Below are 20,239 nucleotides of genomic sequence, written 5' to 3'. Positions count from 1 at the left end.
GCTCTTCATTACTCCAAAATGGTCTGTGATAACAGTTCCGGCTTTCAGAATGAAGGGGGGTGCAGGAGTGGCCAAAGGCTAATTACTGATTAGATAACCAGCTTTTCTGGCAGGCTTTTGGCGTACGGGTAGTTTGAACACATTACAAGGTTTGAATGGGTTGTCAAAACAGATAAAACAGCTTTTTCACTGAGGAATATAGAGCTACACTTGTAGACACTGCTGGTTTTTGCTTTTAAACAGTCTTAAAAGCTTACTAGATAGACAAGAATGGTCCAACACAATGATGTGCTTGCCAGGACTTTGGGTTGGAGGTAGTTGGATGCTACAACCCAGTTAAGCATTTTGGAAAGGTGGGCCAAAAAGCAGGAAGATGCTGTGTCAAAATAATCAAAATGCAGAAGGGATGGTGAGGGGGAGATGGTTCTTCTAGAGCTGCTGTATGATTATGCCCTATTGAGTGCTGTTTTGTCTGTAACCCTTAGGGGGGCAGTGCTGGTCCTAGGGCTCCTCTGGGTCTAAGAACCCTTTCAGTTTGGGGCCAGAGTCTAGCCAAGTACTGTATTAGTGAGTTGTGTCTAATTGCAATCGTTTGCCTTGGAATAATCCAAACAAGATTCCACATGCACAGAAGAAAACATCTGCCAACAAGTTAAAACTTTAGGAACAAGCCACTGTTCCATTTTAAAGGGAAGAGTTTACAACAGAAGTGAAAAGATGGCTTAGCTTTTGTGGAGGGCAAAACAATTGTCAGTAGAGGGAGACCTAAGCCAGTGGAAAGGGATGCGTAGAGCTTGGGTGCTGGTGGAATCTGTTGCTGCTCTTTGGCCCACAAGTATGCAGATGAAAGGCACATGTCTTGCTCAGCCAGCATGCCCAGAAAAGGGGGGAAGGGTGAAATAGTCATGGGGTCTGCTTTATTTGGACATCCTATGCTGGGGGATCTGCTGGATTGTATTTTGTGGCTTGCCCATTAAAAGGCTGAAGAAAATGAAAAACATCCTGGACATCTTTTGTTTTTACCTTGCGCAATTTTTTGCCACCCTTTTGAGCTACAATATTCACAGAGGAAAATATTCAAAGTGCTTTTAAAAAAAAAACGATTTTGAAAGTGAAATTTGTACAGTCCTGTTTAACAGTTTTCAAACCCTATCCAATTTTCAGTTCTTGACGTGCTCTGCAGCATCTGGTGCAGCTTATGAGCTCGGAGGAGGGGTGCAGCCTGGCAGAAAACCACAAACCATAAATAGACAACCTGAAGCTTCAGGCCTCAGTACAGCTGCCGCTTGAATGGCTTGAGTGACTAGTTTCAAAGACGAGAAGGGGGGCCAGTAGTAAAAGGCTTCCCTTTTTTTGCAAAAGGCAATTGCCCACCCAACTCGCAGCTCGGAAAGTCCTGCAATTTCATCCTCCCATTTGCAAATCTCAGCCCTCCAGAAAATCAAGAGCTAGCCCACTCTTGGCTTTTATGGCTCAAAAGTAACGATGCAGACTGGATGAAGAGGCGTGAACCTCTGGCTGTATCCATGAAATCTGAATTCTCCCCTTTTTTTTCCTTCCATTATGTGCTTGTGATCCTTTTATAAACAAAACACCCTCTTAACAGCCAATTTGGAAGGGGCTTTTCATAACACCAAAAGGGTATTCATATCTTACGCTTAAAAGATGTAAACATTTTAAAATATTTAACCTTGATCTGATTTGCTTGGGCATTGTGTGGATTGATGCAGATGCTTGACTGAATCCTAGTCAGTCCTGATGGGTGTGTATGGTCATGGATTGTATGAAGTTGAAACGAGTGATGGCAACAAAAATTGGACAATTCCCTACCCCCATTAAAAAGTAAATCACTTTAAAAACGCATCTTTCAGAGGTGTCCGATGTTTACAGCTCAGTAACTACGCTAAAAAAATAAATAAAATAAGCTCAGTAAAAATGTTTCATAAATTTAAAACTATCCCTGTAAGTAGAAAAACTACCTTACCAAGCTACATCATTTTTTCCCCCTGGTAGATTCTTAATTTTCCTTACAGCAAAATTTCTACCTGCCAATTTTCTCCTACTTCCTATCAGCTCGGTCATCACAGAACTAGAGATATTTCTACTTCTTGCCAAATTTGCAAGTGGCATTTCTGAACTCCAGCAACTAGGAATTCTGGGAGTTGATGTCTACCCATCACCAAGCAGGCTGGCTGGGGGAATTCTGGGAGTCGAATCCACCAATCTTAAATGTTACTATGGTTAAATGTAACCACTTTACTTGGTGGGGGAACGTTCTGCTTTGTACTTCTGCAGAAGTAATTGCACAAGGCGATGGATGTAGATGCAACAAACTTGTTCCTCCACTCCAAGCCAAGATGGTGCTTTCTTGGTGGTTGTTTTTTTGTTTTTTAAGCATTCAACTGGTTTGTCCTCTTATAAGTGGAGAGTAAGGAGGGGACCTCTAATCGTTCACCCACCTCAGAAGAAGCAGGAAGATGCAGCCACGGATGTGGGTTTGGCTTTACCGTTGCACAAAAGGAGCTTAAGAACAGAACAGACTTCAGTCATGAATCCGGAGGAGCAAATGGTGACTTGGTTGATTTCTATGGGGGCTTTAAATTCTCCCAAAATGATGGTTGAGGATCCCGTGCAATTCCTCAAGGAGTCTTTGAAAGACGGAGTTGTCCTTTGCAAACTCCTCCTCCGACTTCTGCCTGGATCTATCAAAAAGGTATGCCTGGGATGATTTGCTTGCTTAGAAAGAGGATAGAGATGGACTTTTTGGGAGACCAGTCTTCAGTATTGAGGGGTAAATTTTAATTGCAAGTAGCGGGGGGGGGGAGGAAGATCCTGGTTCCTAAGACTGGGGACAGGATCCCCTATCACTGGAGAAGCTAAGAAGCCTTGAAGATCAAAGAAACAAAAATATTTGATTGCTCTACAGTCCAGTAAAAATCTGTTTAGCTGCCCAAATAGAAGAATGTGCCCAGTTTCTGGAATACAGCAAAAAATATTTTTTTAAAGGCAAAATCAAAGAGGTTTCCAATTTGTAACAGAGATACAAAAGGTCCTTTTAGAGTGGAAGGAGAGAGAGCATGGCTGGGGCCAACCCAAAATACCATTAATTTTCTCAAAAGCATTGACTCGAGGACAGCTCTTGATTCAAGGCAGAACTCATCAGCTCAAACCGGATCCTAAGAGTTATTTTAGTATTTTTTTCTCTCCTTCTGCTCCTCTTTTTAGACTATTGATTTGGGATGACTAAGGCAGAGGATATTAACATGATTTAGAAATCACGTAGAAAGTGTGAAGCCCCCTCAAGTTAAGCCTGTATCTAGCAAATACAGAAGTGGAAGATCTGAACTTTTAGACCCAGAGAAGCATTTGGAAAGTGCAAGAGACAAATGGAGAACACCCCAAAAAAAGGAAGAGGAAGAAATAAACTATGTTGTCTCTTCACATTGCCTTGGAAGTTCCTTTCTTTCTCTCGCAAAAGGAAGCATTTTCTTGGGGTACCTGCCCAGACCACCTTCCTCTTGGAATTATTCAGCAGAAGGATTTAGAGCAGGGGTCTCCAAACCTGGCAACTTTTTAAGACTTGTGCAGCTCCCAGAATTCCTCATGCTAACTGAGGAATTCTGGAAGCTGAAGTCCACCAGTCTTAGAAGTTGCCAAGTTTGAAATACCCCTCATTTGGAGGAATCCTTCAACGGGCTGGATTTCCTCCCCTCCCACTCCGAATGAGCCAATCCTGTAGAGAAGAAGAAGCAGTAGTGCTATTGGCCTGGGTTAAAAACAAAACAGATTATTCCAAAATTTGATCGCCTGGAGCTCCAATTCCACGGCTCTGTTTCAGCCACATCCTGCCCACGTGACTGTTGACCTCAGCTTCTGCTTCATTAGCTGTGGAAGATCTGCTGATGTTTCTTATGGGGCAGAGAAGAGCAAGACCCACGGAAAGGGGCTGCACAATGGGGTCCTGCACCCCTGACCTGGAATATGAGGAACTTCAGTGAGGCAGTTGCTGCAGACTTGATGTGAAAATTTTGGGCATCCTTTGGCAACTTCAGGGATGACGTGAATCTTAAGGCTATTTTATTTCTCCTCCAGAACATGAAAACATAGTGGACCTCGCAGCACCCAGTGACTGTATTTTAGTGACAGTTCTACGTGCCCAGGTCAATCAATTTTACTTATGGCGACTGAACCAGCATAAGAAGGGTGGAATATAAACAATAATTTTAAAAGCTAAAAAAAAAGGATAAAATGCACCGAAGGACATTCACTTTCTTTCCCCCTCTGTCTCCACATCTCTGTGCTTCGCAAGTTCTTTCTTACTGTACATTGAGCTTTGGTTAAAACCAGGAACTGGGATTTATGAATCCAGGATCCCTGGTTCTGCATCTCTAGGAAAAACGCTCTGAAGTGCTTGAAGGATCCTGAAGAACAGAGTGCCTGTCTGACACTTGCACAAGCCATCTTCCTCTGTGTCTCTCTAACCAGAACCGTGGAGGCCAGAGTCTCCTTTTATTTTTAGCAGAAGCTCAGCATTAGAGCTGGACCATTTGTTTGCAGAATGCTGATTCAGACCCGCTGCAAATCGATACCTTTTCTTCATGTATGGCCTAAAGCTGTACATTTGAGTCCAATTAGCATGTGAATCTATACCTAGAAATTCTGGGTTAGCAATACTGGGAAGTCCCCTGGACTTGTAAACAGTGACTTGGTTTTAGGGCATGGATCACGCAAAAGGGGACTTTATTCAACAAGCTGTATTTAAACACACAGTGATGTAACTGAATGGAAGAACTTCTCTGGCCTGAGGATTGACAGTTATGCCAGCTCCGGTGAGCTGAAGCCCAGCGCAAAGAGAGTGGACAGCTCTGAGAATGGAAGTCTAACATATCTGCAGTTTGGACAGATCAACATGCAAGCTAGACAAACACAGTGGCTTAATGCAAACCTATTTATTTCTGAAACCATTTTATCTTATGGCCGTCTTGAAAAACATCTTTCTAAACGGTGACTGTTAAAGCCAGAGACCAGCCCATAATCAGTGCTAAATCAGCAAAGCAGGAAATCCTAAGAGCAGCAACAAAACAAAATAATTAAATATCACATCTCCATAATCGAAACAGTTTTGCACTCAACCTCAATTTTCCCTGTTGTGTTTCTTCTGAAATGCCTTTCAGAAAAGGAATCCTCGCGAAGAAAACAAGATGTTTTTTTCAGGTTCTGAGGTCTTCCTAGGCCTCAGAAGACGGTTTGGTTTCAGATGATTTATTCCATTTGAGTTGTTGTTATGCACATTTCTTCTCTTCAAAGAACTTCCCCGTTTCTCAAGAAAAAGAGGGGAAAAAAGAAATCCACCAGAGCAACAAAACCAGAAAAACCGGAATTATAATTAGAAGGTTGCCAAAAATATTCCAAATGCAGCAGTAACTGTTTTAAGGATCAAATTTGCATGGGAGCAAGTCTTTGAAATACAAGACCCCAGCTTTAAAGGTTGCCATTATCACCTGAAATTAGGCTAACAAGGAGCCTGGTACAGCAGACCAAGTCTCTTGTGTAAGTAAGCTTCTCCTATAATGGAGATCAACTGACTTCCAAGAAACCCAACTGAATCAATCAAGCAGGTCCGAAGCCACTTAAGAAATTATTCTTTTCCTTGCTAGGATCCTTCTACTTCATCTTGAAGGACCTGCACGTTCTCGCTTGCTTTCCAAGCTAGCTAGCTAGCTCTCTGCAGAAGACCTTCTCGGTTAGCGCTAAAGATCTTGGTCAATCACCCATAAAGATTCCCAGCATTGCTCAGCAGAGGGATCTCCCCTTCTACCGGTAGTTCACCTATCTTCATCGCCAACAATCTTTCTCTTCCTGGCAGAAGGGCATCTTCTGGGCAAGGTCATCTCAAGCATTCAGCGCCAAGTCCTAAGCTGCGTGGCTTTGGGTTCATTTGTTCCATGGTTCTTCCTGAGTTGACAGCTTGTCTTCCCCCCCTCCCCCACCCACCCACAACCCATCTTCTGAAAATCCAGTGAGCACCAAGCTGTCTCATTCCTTCGAACAAACACTCAGAGTAATGTTCTTTGAGAACGAAAGCAAGCTAGCTGACAGGAGTTGTCACAAGCTTCCAAATCTGTTGTTAGATTCTGGTTCTTTTTTAGTACTGCCCGGAGCCCAAGACGGAAGCCGACTGCATTGGCAACATCCAACAGTTTTTAAATGGGTGTGCAGCGCTGAAAGTGGAGGTAAGCCGCAACTGATCACGGCGCCGTGGAGGGTCTGCTCCAGCTGCCCAATGGAGTGAGGGGCTGGCCTTAGGCAGAGGGTGCCAGGGCGGTTGGTAAGGAAGAGCTGCTGCAACCTGATCACTTGACCCAGGATAGATAGATAGATAGACAGATAGATAGATAGATAGATAGATAGATAGATAGATGATAGATAGATAGATAGATAGATGATAGATAGATAGATAGATAGATAGATAGATAGATAGATAGATGATAGATAGATAGATAGATAGATAGATGATAGATAGATAGATAGATAGATGATAGATAGATAGATAGATACATAGATAGATAGATGATAGATAGATAGATAGATAGATAGATAGATAGATGATAGATAGATAGATAGATAGATAGATACATAGATAGATAGATGATAGATAGATAGATAGATAGATAGATGATAGATAGATAGATACATAGATACATAGATAGATAGATGATAGATAGATAGATAGATAGATAGATGATAGATAGATAGATAGATAGATAGATAGATAGATAGATAGATAGATGATAGATGTGATGGATAGATAGATCGATCGATCGATCGATAGATAGATAGATGATAGATAGATAGATGATAGATAGATAGATAGATAGATAGATAGATAGATAGATAGATAGATTGGATGGATGGATGGATGGATGGATGGATGGATGGATGGATGGATATTGAGCGAGAGCTGGGACTGGGGAAGATTTTAAAAGGGGCTTTCTCTGGACCTGGACAACCTCCAGCCCCGGAAGCAGATCCTAAGTCCTGTGACTCTCTTGGAGCAAGGCCAGTTCAGAACTTCTCAGAGCAGCTTCCCTCCGGAGTCCAGCTAACGCAAGAACCAGAATGGCAGGTTTTAGGCTTCCCAAGGGCGAGGCGTCTTCTCCCAGTCTTGTCTTCTTCAGCCTACCTTATCTTTAGGAAGGCTGGGGGGGGGGTGTTCCTGCCCCTACCCTCTCCCCACTCCGCTTCCTGGGTTTACAGACACTTCTCTGGGGGAATGGAGGGTCGGGGAGGGGGGAGGGTGTGGAAGAGAAGATCACGACAGGAGAAAATTCAGTGGTTGCAGCTCTGCACTGGCAACTCCCACCAGGTGCCATATGTGAGTCTGGGGAGGGGATTCCCCCCCCCCTTTCACAGCCCACTCCCATTGTTCCCGGCGGCAGATTGTTTCTGGGTATGATTCAGTTCCTGCACCAGAACAAGGAGGGGCTCGGCAGCAAAGGCGAAGCAGATGCCTGGATTCAAGCTGGTCATCACTGAGCCGGGGCTCTGGCGAGATAATTGGCGGGGGGGGGGGATGTGAAAATACCAGCTCCCAGTGGCACCGCCTCTATCCCACCCACCCAGTTGCTTTCTCCGTTGCTCTCCCGCCAATCACGCTGCCAAGCACATCATGAAGCCCCTCTGCAGAAGGAGGGAGGGAGGGGGGCTGTCTGGGGTCCACTTCAGCTCCGATTGGCTGCCAGGCTGGGCAACAGGCAGGCGACTAGAGTGGCAGGGAGTTCCAACGGAGCCCCCCTTGAGAAATTCGCTTGTGCTGGACTGAGCACCTCCTGGGTAACGTAAATGACATTTTGCAGCACCGCGGCCGTCCCTTCCCTTTCTCGGCCTTCTCTCTACAATCCGAAACCCGCGACCGAAACTACAGTTTCGTGCCAAGCCGGCTGCAGCCAGGCCACCCCCGCCCTCATCCCCTCCCTCCCACCGGCTACCCGTGTTTGCAGATCTGGGGCAACGACCAGTTGCGGGTCGTCTTGGCGCGCAGAGTCTGCCTGCTTGTCCTACATAGCGAGGTTATTGTAAAAAGAGAGAGAGAGAGAGAGAGAGAGAGAGAGAGAGGTCCAGGGAGGCTTGGCAGACCGGCAGAGGCTCGGGGGCATCTTCCCCATCCACGGCCCGGGCTGGGGAGTTGAGCGGGACCCCGCGGAGCCCCGGGCACGCCTTGAGGCGGGGCGGGCGGGGGGGGGAAGCGGCCGGCTCCGCAGAAGGCAGGCGGGGCGGAGGGGGCGCTCCGGAGCTTCGCCCCTGCCTGGCTGGCTGGCTGGCTGGCTGCCTCCCGCTCCCGCCGCCTGTCACTTCCCCTGCTTTGCGCCGCCCGCCCGCGATCCAGCTCCGGGTCAGGCCGTCCCTGCCCAGCGGGGCTCCCCGATCGCAGCCAGGCAGACGGCGGCGCCCGGGCAGACGAAGCGCAGCGCTTGAGTCACCGGACGGGCGGGCGGCCGAGCCAGCTCCGGAGTCCTCCTCCTCCTCCTCCTCCTCCTCCAGCTGTGCGGCCCCGTGCACCTCCCCTCCGCCGACTTCCGCGCCTCCGACCCGGGCAGGGGCTCCCCGGCGCGCCCCGGCCCTGCTCCGTGCCTCCCCGGGCCCTGCAGGGTTTCCGCAGCTTCCCGGCGCAGGTAAGACGCTTCCTCCTTCCTTGGCCAAGTTTCTGTCCCGGGCGACGAGGCTGAGCCTCCTGGGCCCCGCTTTTCGGGGCGCCCGGAGGGTCCCCGGGAGGGCTCGGCTGCGGCGGAGCTCTGCCCGTTCTTCCCTCTCGGCCCGTCCCCAGAAGGAAGCGCCCTGGGTCTCGCCATGCCCTCTAGATGTGGGAAGGGGAGCCCAACAGCCCGAAGAAGGGCAGCGGTGCCCCCCCACGTCCACATCTGGCGCCCTCTTGCCAGATGCAGCTGCGTAGAAGCAGCCCTGGGTGCCTCCAGATGCAGTTTGCAGGGTGGTTGGACATCCAGGCCCATCCTCCACTCCTAACCTTTACTCTCCCTCCATCAAGGGAGACTTCCAGCTGGAAGGGCTCTCGGCCCTGCTTGAGATAGGCCAGGTGTGGTCACTGGCACTCTTGGAGGTCAAGTGGGGAATTCTGCTGTTCATCCAGGAACAGCTTAATGATTTCTCTGCCGTAAGCAACTGGCTTTCCTGGCAGCCGAGGAAGCAGAGGGAGACGTAGAGAAGAGAGGCTGGGGGCCAGGGCTAGGTCTCTCCATAAGAGCAGGCCAGGTGATTGGCCATGGAAAGTTGGAAGGGGCATCGAGACCCTTGAAGGGTGCAAAAGTTGCAATAATGGCACAAGGTCTTTGGTGGAGGGTTGCACAGAGAGGACTATCCGGAGGACTCTAGAGCAGAGCTCTCCCAACTTGAGGACTTTAAGACTTGTGGACTTCAACTCCCAGAATTCCCCAGCCAGCCAAGTCTTAAAGTCGCCAAGTTGGGAGAGCCCTGCTCTAGACTCTAAGCCAGGAGGAAGTGTTTTGAAAGTGGAAGGGGGGATCCGCACATTCGGTGGGGAAGTTCCACCATGGTTTCCATTCTGCCTGACTGCGCTTGATCAAGTTCTGGAGAACATCAAAAGAGTCTCTTTCTTCCAGGTGGGACTGAGTGAGGCGTAGCAGCTCCTTCCATAAGGTGCTTCCTGGTGTGGCCCTGGAGACCCCAATCTGCCACTCCCCTCCCTCCCAACAAGACCTCTTGTCCACCTCCTCTGCTTTCCATCTAAGAACGCGTGGGCACCCCCACCCCGCCACTGCCAAACCATCTAATCTTTCTTTTTTCACTTCTGGAAGAAAAGAATGCAAAGCTTTGGATCCATAGGATAAAAAAAATTGGGCAGATGCTTCTTCTCTTTTTGCTGGCTTTTGAAAGCATCCTGTCAAGTGGAGAAATTGGTTTGAAGAGAATTTGGCTGCTTATGCAGAATCGGTGAAAGATCTTTAGATCGATTGCAAAGACGTTTCTGATTATAAATTAAGATAAACTAATTAAGGCGTTCTGGGTTGGTTTGGATGGCATCGGATCTGAATTGGATGTGGAGGTGATGCAATTTATAACCCAGAGTCTGGGCGTGATTAATCCCTCGTAGGTGATGATTCTTCCATAACTATAGGATAGAAATAATATGTTTCCAAAAAAAAAAGAAAGGGCTTTTTTCCAAATTGTGCACATGGTGAAATGCCCGTTATGAAATGATGCATGCCACAGATGGCCTCCCTCCTCTCCCCCCCTTTTTTTTAAAGGGCTCAAATTTTTTTTCTCCCAAAGGCCATTCCTTAGTAATTTCTACTGCTTTTTGCACATTCTATCCTGATCCTTCTTAATGGGAGAAAATGTAGAATAGAGCTGGAAGGGATCTCAGAGGTCCAACCCTTTGCTCAGGCAGGAGACCCTATACCATTCTGGACAAATGGCTGTCCAGTCTCTTCTTGAAAACTTCCAGTGATGGAGCACCCACAACCTCTGGAGGCAACTTCTGTTCCCTTGGTTGATTGTCCTCTCTGTTAGGAAGTTTCTCCTTAGTTCCAGGTTTGCTTCTCTCTTTGGTCAGTTTCCACCCGTTGCTTCTTGTCCTGCCTTCAGGCGCTTTGGAAAATAAGTTCACCCCTTTGTGGCAACCCCTCAAATCCTAGAATGCTGCTATGTTTCTGGTTGCATCGATATCTGAGTGCATGTTTTATATTGCGTGCTGTCTTGGGTAGATAAAAATCTTGGAAAAATGGACTATACTTGTTTGCAAGAATACAATGGATTTCAACACGCAACTCCTTCCCAAACTGTGCACTGATCCTGCCACAAATCGGACCGTATGAGCAGAACACCCCATTGCTGTAGCCTCTAAATTAAAGTCCCAGAGATCTCTGGTGGTCAAATTGCCAGAGAAGATATGAGCCACAATCCAGGATCGTGGAGTGGCACAATTCCCTGCCAGATTATAATTTGGCCTTGCAAAGAGTTGCTCAAACAAACAAACTCCTGTTCTCTCTTTAGAACTCTAAATTACAGTCTTCAGGTCACAGAATCGCCCTTGGGTTGGCCGGTATGCAAAAAAAAGCCACATAAGCCTCGCGTTTGGGGGTTCAGCTGCAGAACAGCTGACGTAAAGGGAAAAGTTGCTTTTAAAATTTAACTCACTGTAGTAAAGCAGGGCCGGATCCTTGCTTGAAGATGGTGAAGCTGTTGTTTGGGTTTAATGAACTCTGCATACCTCTACTTTAAGGAGCAAAATGCACCAAAGCCCACTGGTTGCTAGGAGGAGGAGGAGGAGGAGGAGGAGGAGGAGGAGGAGGAGGAGGAGGAGGAGGAGGAGGAGGAGGAGGAGGAGGAGAACAATTCTGGGAATTGAAGTCCACACCTCTGGAGGGTGCTTGGGCTGGAAATATGGATTAATAACTGAAAAAGTGAAGGGCTGGGGTGGCCCAGCAGTCCTCGTTGCTAGCCAATATCTCTAGGAAGCTGAGCAAGAGGGCCTTCCTGTAGCCTCCAGCCTTAGCAGCAGGTATTGCGAAGTGCAAGGTAGACTGCCCCTAAACATGGAGCTTTGCTTGCTCACAGCCGCTGAAACAGCTCTAAATGTTTGGATTGTGTTTCCTTAAGACTCCAAATGACATTTCTTATTTTTTTCCCGTCTTTCTCCCAGCTGTTTGATGCCCACAATCTCTACTCCGGAGAAAATTTCTCCAAGGTACTGACTGCCCTCTCTTCTCTCAACAAAGCCACTGAAGGTAAGCGAGGAGAAAAAGTGGGAATGTCACAATATTTTAGTAGATTAGATAACCTTTATTGTCATTTTTTTCCCTGTGGGCACAACGGCACACGTTAAAAATGAAATTTAGTTGCTTGCTCTCAAGGCTACACCTGCATAACACACATTTAAAACATACCATTTACAACTTATGTGTAGACCTACACCCTTACGTATAAGTAACAGGCAAATATTAACCACTGTCCATCTTCCTGCATACGTCTCTTGCCTTCGTTTCCCGGCTTTGCTCTGAGCTCCAGAGAAATTTCTCCAGGCGGCAGCTCACTAAAGCCAACCGTGGCTAGTTTCAGAAAGCTAAGCAGGGTTTGCAAGCCACCGCAAGATCTCAGGGCTGTCGGCCAGCTCTGGGGGGGCTGGGGAAAGATTGAGAGAAGACAGAAGCAAACTTTCCATGCTGTTGCTAAATAAAAGCCAGGGATGGGTCCACAGAGGACTCACGAGCCAAGCTAGACTTGAAAGAGACTTCATCTTGACAATGTGGCATCTACGCACACACACAGACACACACAACCCAGCCCCATCTATTTGCAGAAGAACAATAGAAGAAACATTTTACCTTTTGGCTGTTCCTATAGAAACTGGTGCTCATTCCTTTTCAGAGATGAAAGTGTGTCCCAGTTTTGCTCTTTTCCCATATCTTATTTTTTAGGTTGTTTTTCTTTTCTTTCTCCCTTCCTCCCTCCCTTCGTTCCTCAAAATTAATCTTTCTTTTTTCTTCCCTCCTTCTACCTCTGTCTTTCCTTCTTTCCTTCCTTCCTTCCCTCTCTCCTCCCTCCCTCCCTCCCTCAAATGAGTCTTTTCTTTCTTTCTTTTCTTTCTCAGCATTGGACTGCTGATACAGTAAAATGCACATGTCAGTCTCTCCTGTTTGTCTACTGCTTAGATCATTCTTGGAGGATCTGGCAAGGATCCGCTTAACATGATATGGTCGGGCTGGTAATGCACAATGAAATCTTTATTGAAAGTGAAAAGCTTTAGGAGATGCAAACAGTGGAATACGGCTGAACAGATGCTAGATTTTAACAAGATTCAGAGCGAGCTGAAGAATATGGAAAAGGATTGAGGCTTCCTAAGCATATCTAAATAGATTTTTTTATGTTGTCCTGTGTGGTGTGAAACAGATGCCAGACCTTCAAGAAGGCCCCATCCTGCCCCACCAGTGGTGATTTATATATTTGTGTCTGTGGGGGTGGCAAGAACATCTTGTGATGCTGAATGAAAAATGTTGATGGTTATAATTTGATACCTGAAAACAGAAACAGATAATTCTGTATGTGTCTCTTCCTCAGGTGGTGATTTATTTCTTGGGCACTCTGTTCTGATGTCCATTTCTTTGATGGATGGATGAAGATAGATAGATAGACAGACAGACAGACAAATAGACAGATAAATAGACAGACAGACAGATAGATAGAGAGACATGAAGACAGACAGATGGATAGATAGATAGATAGATAGATAGATAGATAGATAGATAGATAGATAGATAGATAGATAGATAGATAGATTGGATGGATGGATGGATGGATGGATGGATGGATGGATGGATGGATGGACAGATAACATGGATGGGAGGAGGGGGTCAGACAGACATAGATACATGGATGGATGGACAGACAGACAAATAACATGGATAGATGGACGGATGGACAGATAAACGGATGGATAGATGGACAACCCTCTTAAAATGGTTAAAATTGAGAAACGCTGCTTTAGTGAATTCCTGCCCGGAACAGGGCTGGACTAGATACCTCTCCAACTCACGCAATCTGTGACACCAGCTGGTTGACGGAGAGGATGGCGCTTGGATGCCACACTTATAAGCCACCCACACTTTCCTCCTTCCGAAATGGCTCACCATATGATGCTGAAAGCTGTTCTACTTAGCAATCCACTTTCTCTTCCGAAGGCTGGGCAGGGAGCTTTTTCTCAGCCCTGGTGTTATGACCCAGGTTGCCTAGGTGGAAGCAGGCTTTGATAGAGTTCTTTAGTGCTCTCTTAAAAGCCTCAACAAATGGTCCCACAACAGCCGGTGAGGCTCCACCCCACACTTCCCCAAAGGCAGCCACCCTCAGTCCCACCAACGAAAGCCAGTAAGCAACAGAACAAAACCAGTTCGCAGAGACAGAGAGGAGGTCCAAAGAGAAGCTCACGGGGCAAGGTCCAGAGTTAAGGTCCACCGGGCAAGCAAGTCCACAAGGCGAGGCACAGGCAGAAACACCAGTCAAGGCTGAGTTTGACCAAAGCCGGGGGAGTTTATGCCAAAGCAAACAATTGTTCCCAAGAGAGACGATCTCAACCCACACCAGGTGCTCCCTGTGAGGAGGGGCGGGCTGACCTTCTCCCAAGCAGCCTCACAGACCTCCTTTGAGTTTGCCTCCGCTCTACTCTCCCCGCCCTTGGATCAAGTGGGGGAGGCAGCTTTCCCCATCAGAGGGGATCTGCTGCCTCTTAGCACCACCGCCTGTCTGCAGCCAGTCCTCCCCCATGTCTGTGAGGGCAAGCAGCTCTCCGTCAAGTCAACTAACAACCCCAGTGCCTGAGGGGCCTGGGACACCATCGTCCTCAGCTCCTGGCCTCTCCAAACATTCCAAGGGAGACATGCCATCCCCATCGGATGGTCCCGGTTCCAACTCCGACTCCTACTCTGAACTGGGATCTGATGGGGACATGACACCTGGTTCTGAATATCGTTCCCCCTTTAGGAAGACCCTGGTGTGAGATTGTGGTCCAGGAATCAAGCCCTATGATCTACTGGCTGGGGAATTCTGGGAGTTGACGTCCACCCATCTTAAAATGGTTAAAGTTGAGAAACATTCCTCACGGAGCTTTCAGTTGGGTTGCAAAGGATGTAGGCTTTCATTTGACATATTACAGCTCTTTTTCTAGCCTCAGCCCAGCAGGGGTTATTTCCTTCCGTTTTTGACCTCTTCTCCTTTTTAACAGATCCAGGAAGTTCTACCAGGAAGCCATGTTCTCAGCTGCTTTCTCCAGCCCCCGGTGACTGCCAGGCCCTGACCCAAGCAGCCTCAGCTCGGCCATCAAGATTGTTGCAGAGACAGTCAAGAGTTGGGGTATGTTTCGACGCGATCCCACCTAGAGCAGGAACACCCAGTTTGTACCTTCCTTTACTAGCTTTGGGTCTGTGGCCTTCTCAGGTCTTTCCTGCCATCTCAGGGAAAGAGAAGGTGGGGATGTACAAGAAACAGCTTAGGAACTGGATTTAATTAATGCAGTGTTGTTTCAACTGAAATTCATCACAGTTTAGGTTTGAGCTGGCTTTGTCTATTCTCTGGGGGGGGCGGGTTATCCCTCTTCTCTTGACCTATTCCTTCTTAGCGGCTGGCCTTGCCATGGCAGGTCAACTCAAGAAGAATATGCCATCCAAAAAGCACAGGAACTAGCGAGCAGGGGTCCAAGGCCTGGTGTTAATCTGGTGCAGCAGAATAGTTGTACAACTCTATGGTAAAGCAGGAATTTCCCAGTTTCAAGCCCAACTTTTTGGGAGAAGCTGTCGGCTTCATAGTTTCAGCCCTTCCTGACATCGGTTGAGCCGACAAAGCATCTTTCTTCGGCTTCTTCCAAACAAAGTTGTCTGGCTGATTCCGTCTCTCACCTCTTCCCAGCACCCTTCTTTAGTCTCTCTCTTCTGGAACCAACCGCCCTCCTGGTCTGCCTTTGTGTTTAGGAGATGACCGAAAACGGCAGTCACCAGCTGGTGGTCAAGGCTCGGTTCCAGTTCAAGCAGACCAACGAAGACGAGCTGAGCATCAACAAGGGGGACATCATTTATGTCACCCGCACTGAGGAAGGTGGCTGGTGGGAAGGGACCCTTAACGGAAAGACGGGTTGGTTCCCCAGCAACTATGTCAGAGAAGTCAAATCCTCCGGTAAGACATTTGATGTTATCGTTCCTATCATTGTGGAGGTTTACATTCATGTGTGTTGTTGTGATGGCATTTGCTAGGATATTTTTGTTTTGCAGGCCCAGATAGATTTGTCAGGTCCGCTAAAAAGTACGTAGCAGCCTATATGGGTTGCTCATTCTTGTGGTTTCCACAGGTAGCTTTACCTGTTCCAGATTCTTTCTGCACTGTGAAAAAAACCTTCTCTTTCTTCTCCTCCATCTTTCCCTCCACCTTCTCTCCTTACTCTTTCTCCTTCTCCTTTTGTTTCTTCTCCTTTTGTTTGTCCTTCTCCTTTTTCTCCTCCTTTTCTTTCTCCTTCTTGTCTTCTCCTCCTCCCCTCCTCCTTTCCTTATTGCTCCAATCCCCCCACCACAGCAAAGTTTTGTGTTTTCAATCTCTCCTGGTGAGGAGTGGAAATGCTGCCCGTTCTTCTTCCTCTAAAGGAAGAAAAAGTCAGTTTGGGTTGTACAAATGACGATGACAAAATAAAATTGCCTGGAGATTCCTCAGGGTTTTGCCCTGTGGTCAACTGAGTCACACACCAGTGTGGAACTCTGGGTCCTTTCTCTGAAATTGAGCTCTGTCTCCAGGAAGAGGTTTCATTTGTTCCACGATCATTTCTCCTGGTGCTGGGACATCATGAGGTCTTGGCCCTTGGCCCTCCTCGCTTGTGCCTGTCTTCAGAGCTTGCTTGAAATCCTGCCTCAGTGGAAAACTTTCAAATCTATTCAGGGGTAGCGCTGCCATTTCAGGAAAGCCAACGATTGTGTAGGGAGCCTTGGCACAGCATTCTTTGCTTATAATAGTTTTTTAAACTCAGGCTGTAATTCCCCAGGGGAGGAGAACCATTGCTCACAGTGGTTCTAAACTGAAATGTTCAGGCTTTCACCAGCAAAGGAGATTGTAAGCCAAGATTTGTGGCAGTGATGGGTAAAACAACAATAGCGGTGAAAAGTTATCATCAAAGGAAGGAAGGAAGGAAGGAAGGAAGGAAGGAAGGAAGGAAGGAAGGAAGGAAGGAAGGAAGGAAGGAAGGAAGGAAGGAAGGAAGGAAGGGAGGGTATTGCTTGGTCAAATAAGTAGAGTATCTAAGCTCAATCCCAGTTGGGGCACAAATGGCTAACTTATTCCCTGCATCTATCTGCTTCTAGAGTAGTTGATGCCACCCACCACTTCCAGATCCATACATCATGCTCATTTGGAGTGAGACTTTTAGTTGTGGTTCAGCAGCCCAGGTTAGGGAAGGTCGCTCCAGGCGAGTGGGTGTTCTTCATACCTGTTCAGCGGCTCCACCTCTACCGTTGCACGCCTGTAGGTGCCCTCTCTGTCCTCTTTTGGCAACATAAGATCACTTCTCTCTAACCATTCCTTCTGTTTCTCCTCCAGATAAACTGCTCTCTCCCAAGGCTTTGAAAGGGGCGGAAAGTCCTCAACTTACCAAGAATTACTATGCTGTGGTAAGCCTGTGAAGTCTCTATTATTCCAGAAGGATGCCTGTATATCTATCCTGGTGAACTATTTTTTTTAAAAAAACTATAACGTCACACAAAGCCATAAAAAAAAAATCAAGCCACGTTTAAGCTAAACACGTGTTGAGCAATGGAACTACAAGATCTGCCCTGGTTATGCTTGTGATCTGAATTCTAGACAGCTCTTCTCAGTGTCAGTTTTCTGAGTTAAGGAAGAAGCTACCTTATCATGGCTGGGCCTCCTGCTTTTTGAATCATTGAAGCCATGTTGCAGTTGAGAGCCAGAACATGGACGCGCATTGGCCTTTCCAAGAAGGGTCTCTTCTAATGTTGACTCCCATGGTGAGTGTAGATGGTCCACTTTCAATTGAAATGGAGAAGAGATTTCTGTTTTATCCCCAGGACTTCCTTCCTTGGCTTTAGGTCCCTGGCATGTGGATGTTTGTGCCAGCAGGGAGGTGAGAGGCCAAATGCATTCCTGCAGGGTGTTGTTATTATTAGAGGAGAGAGAAAAAATATTCTTAAGACAGCTCCCTCTTGCGATCTTAACCTTCTAGATTTTTGCTCTTTTTATCAGGGAGGGGAAAGTCAACTTTTCTGCCATCCTTTGCCAAAGAATTCTCCTGCCTCTTTTTTGGCTAGGTCTTACTTATTTACTTTGGTGGAAGAGAGAAGTAGCTTTCAAATTTCCTTCCAAAGGAGAAGAAAATTGCAGAGATGTTCCTCTGGGGTAGCATAACATTCTTGTACTTAATTTTTGTCCTCTCATAACACAGGTGGATTCCAAATGATGAAGAACAGAGGTCTACATTTAGGGGAAATCAGTATTTCTCCGACTGATTCCAGGGATTATAAACCTGGCACGTGGAAGCCCCTCAGGGCTATCAAACAGGAAGCCTGGGGCTTCATTACTTATCAGTATTTCCCAACCACCAACATTTTAATATTTCTCCTGTCCACATGGTTGCCCAGAAAACAACATAAACAACAGAAGTTGATCTCAACTCAACTTTTCTTTCAAAAAGCTACACCCAACCAAAGTTGGGTTTGGTCTATGTTCGAATAGGAGAGTCAAGACTGTAGGCTAAATTGAGATGCTGAAAACCATATCTTGGAAGCATGAAAGGATAAGCCACTTCTAACTGTTGCCAAGAAACTACACAGATATTTAGATGAAGTCACCAGCAGCTGAGCTGACTCAAGGGAGACTTTATTTTTGGCACTAACAGCATCCGTGTCCGTAAACACGTGATGAGAAGAATTTCATACTCATGAGCCTAGCCATGTTGATAAACACACGGTATGCTCACAGATTCCATCATTCCTAGGCAAGATACATTTGGATCATTTGTAACATCCTTTACATCTCCTGCTTATCATCAACTGCTACAGGTGCTTCAGAATATTTTGGAAACGGAGCGAGAGTACGCCAAGGAACTGCAGTCACTTCTAGGAACGTACTTGAAGTCTCTCCAGTCTTATGACAAGTAAGTAAGATTATTTGAGATGATCTCCATTAATGTGGAGGAGGACAGATGCAACTTCTCAAATCCTAGAACTAAGGAGAAATTTCCTGACAGTTAGAACAATTAACCAGTGGAACAACCTGCCTCCAGAAGCTGTGAATGCTCCAACACTGAAGGTTTTCAAGAAGAGACTGGACAGCCATTTGTCTGAAATGGTATAGGGTTTCCTGCCTGAGCAGAGGGTTGGATTAGATGACCTCCAAGGTCCCTTCCAACATTATTATTATTATTGTTGTTGTTGTTGTTGTTGTTGTCGTCGTCATCATCATCATCATCATCGAGGACTAAGTCTTCCAACTCTACAGCCTGTCTTTGGATCCTGGCTGTTTTGAATGCCTTTTTAATTGATGGGGATGGTCTTTTGTTTTGCTTCTCTCAGGAAAGATCCACACTCAAGGGCATAATAGTAGTTAGGACAACTAAGGAATAGAATATTTGTGATAAGAACATGGAGAGTGTCATTACAATGGAATGAAGACCACTTTCAACCTTCAACATGCCTCTGGAGCCAAAATTTTCTTTCCCCATTGAGGATTGTAATAGAATAGTCAAATTGGAAGGGACCTTAGAGGTCTTCTAGTCCAATCCCCTGCACAAGCAGGAAATCCTATAATATTTCAGACAAATGGCTGTCCAATCTCATCTTAAAATCTTCCAGTGATGGAGCACCCACAATTTCTGGAGGCAAGTAATTCCACCAGTTAATCGTTTTTCACTGTCAGGAAATTTCTCCTTAGTTCCAGGTTGCCTCTCTCCTTGATAGGTTTCCATCCATTGCTTCTTGTCCTGCCTTCTAGCACTTTGGAGAATGGCTTGATCCCCCCTCTTCTTGTGGCAGCCCCTGAGATATTAAATATATTATCTTTTCATGATATGCATATTTCTAGGCTGAGCGCTATTGATATAGCATCTTTGCTTGGAAACGTGGAAGAGATCTGCAATTTTCAACAGACACTCAGCCAAGCCCTGGAAGAATGTGCTAAGTAAGTCCTGAATGTCTTCTCCATGGAAAATTTTCTTATTTAAAATCTTCTCCTGGGGGGAGGGGGGCAGTCTAGCACAAGGAGGCTCCAGGTAGCCTGTGAGACCCTCAAGTTACTTCCTTGATTTTCTCCACACTCTGTTTTGGACAAAACGTTTTGTGTTTTATGGTGCTGTTGCTGAACAGGTAGTCATCAATTCATGGCCACAACTGAGCTCAACATTTCTGTTGCTAAGCAAGACATCGAGTGAGTCTTGCCCTATTTTACGACCTGTCTTGCCAGTTGTTCAGTGAACCACTGCAGCGGCTTGGCGGAAGGTCGCAAAGGGGGGGAACACGCAGCAACCGCCACAAATATGAGTCAGTTGCCAAGCCTATGAATTTTGATCATATGAGCCCGGAGATGCTGCAACGGGTATAAGTCACTTTTTTCAGCGCGGGCATTAAATGAATTGTTGTAAAATGAGCACTACCTGCATAGACTGGGACAGACTATATATACCTCTAAGCATAAATGTCCTTTCTCCACCGTGGAGCAGCCCAGGAAAGTT

General features: G+C 46.6%; 1 protein-coding gene across 4 annotated transcripts in view; it reads left to right on the top strand.

The window, feature by feature from the left end:
- Nucleotides 1-2,548: 2,548 nt before the first annotated feature.
- Nucleotides 2,549-20,239, top strand: part of ARHGEF6 (Rac/Cdc42 guanine nucleotide exchange factor 6) — a gene marked incomplete at its 5' end in the record, with an annotated part of 34,811 nt that continues 17,120 nt past the window's right edge. For 2 of the 4 annotated variants that reach the window (XR_014493634.1, XM_083372215.1), the window contains 8 exons: nt 2,549-2,713; nt 6,150-6,233; nt 11,678-11,762; nt 14,750-14,877; nt 15,492-15,693; nt 17,098-17,168; nt 18,573-18,667; nt 19,594-19,689. Coding sequence is in view for 1 of the 4 variants with exons in the window: in XM_083372215.1 (XP_083228341.1) it covers nt 2,549-2,713; nt 6,150-6,233; nt 11,678-11,762; nt 14,750-14,877; nt 15,492-15,693; nt 17,098-17,168; nt 18,573-18,667; nt 19,594-19,689 (926 nt within the window). Of the gene's footprint in view, nt 2,714-6,149; nt 6,234-7,355; nt 7,376-8,410; nt 8,673-11,677; nt 11,763-14,749; nt 14,878-15,491; nt 15,694-17,097; nt 17,169-18,572; nt 18,668-19,593; nt 19,690-20,239 lie in introns of those variants that run through there. The other 2 variants (XR_014493632.1, XR_014493633.1) reach the window with 2 other exon arrangements.

This window comes from Vipera ursinii (genome assembly GCF_947247035.1).
Source record: "Vipera ursinii genome assembly, chromosome: 12".
In the NCBI taxonomy this organism is placed as follows: Eukaryota; Metazoa; Chordata; class Lepidosauria; order Squamata; family Viperidae; genus Vipera; species Vipera ursinii.
Note: the sequence above shows the minus strand (reverse complement) of the source record. Positions and strands in the feature narration are given on the sequence as shown.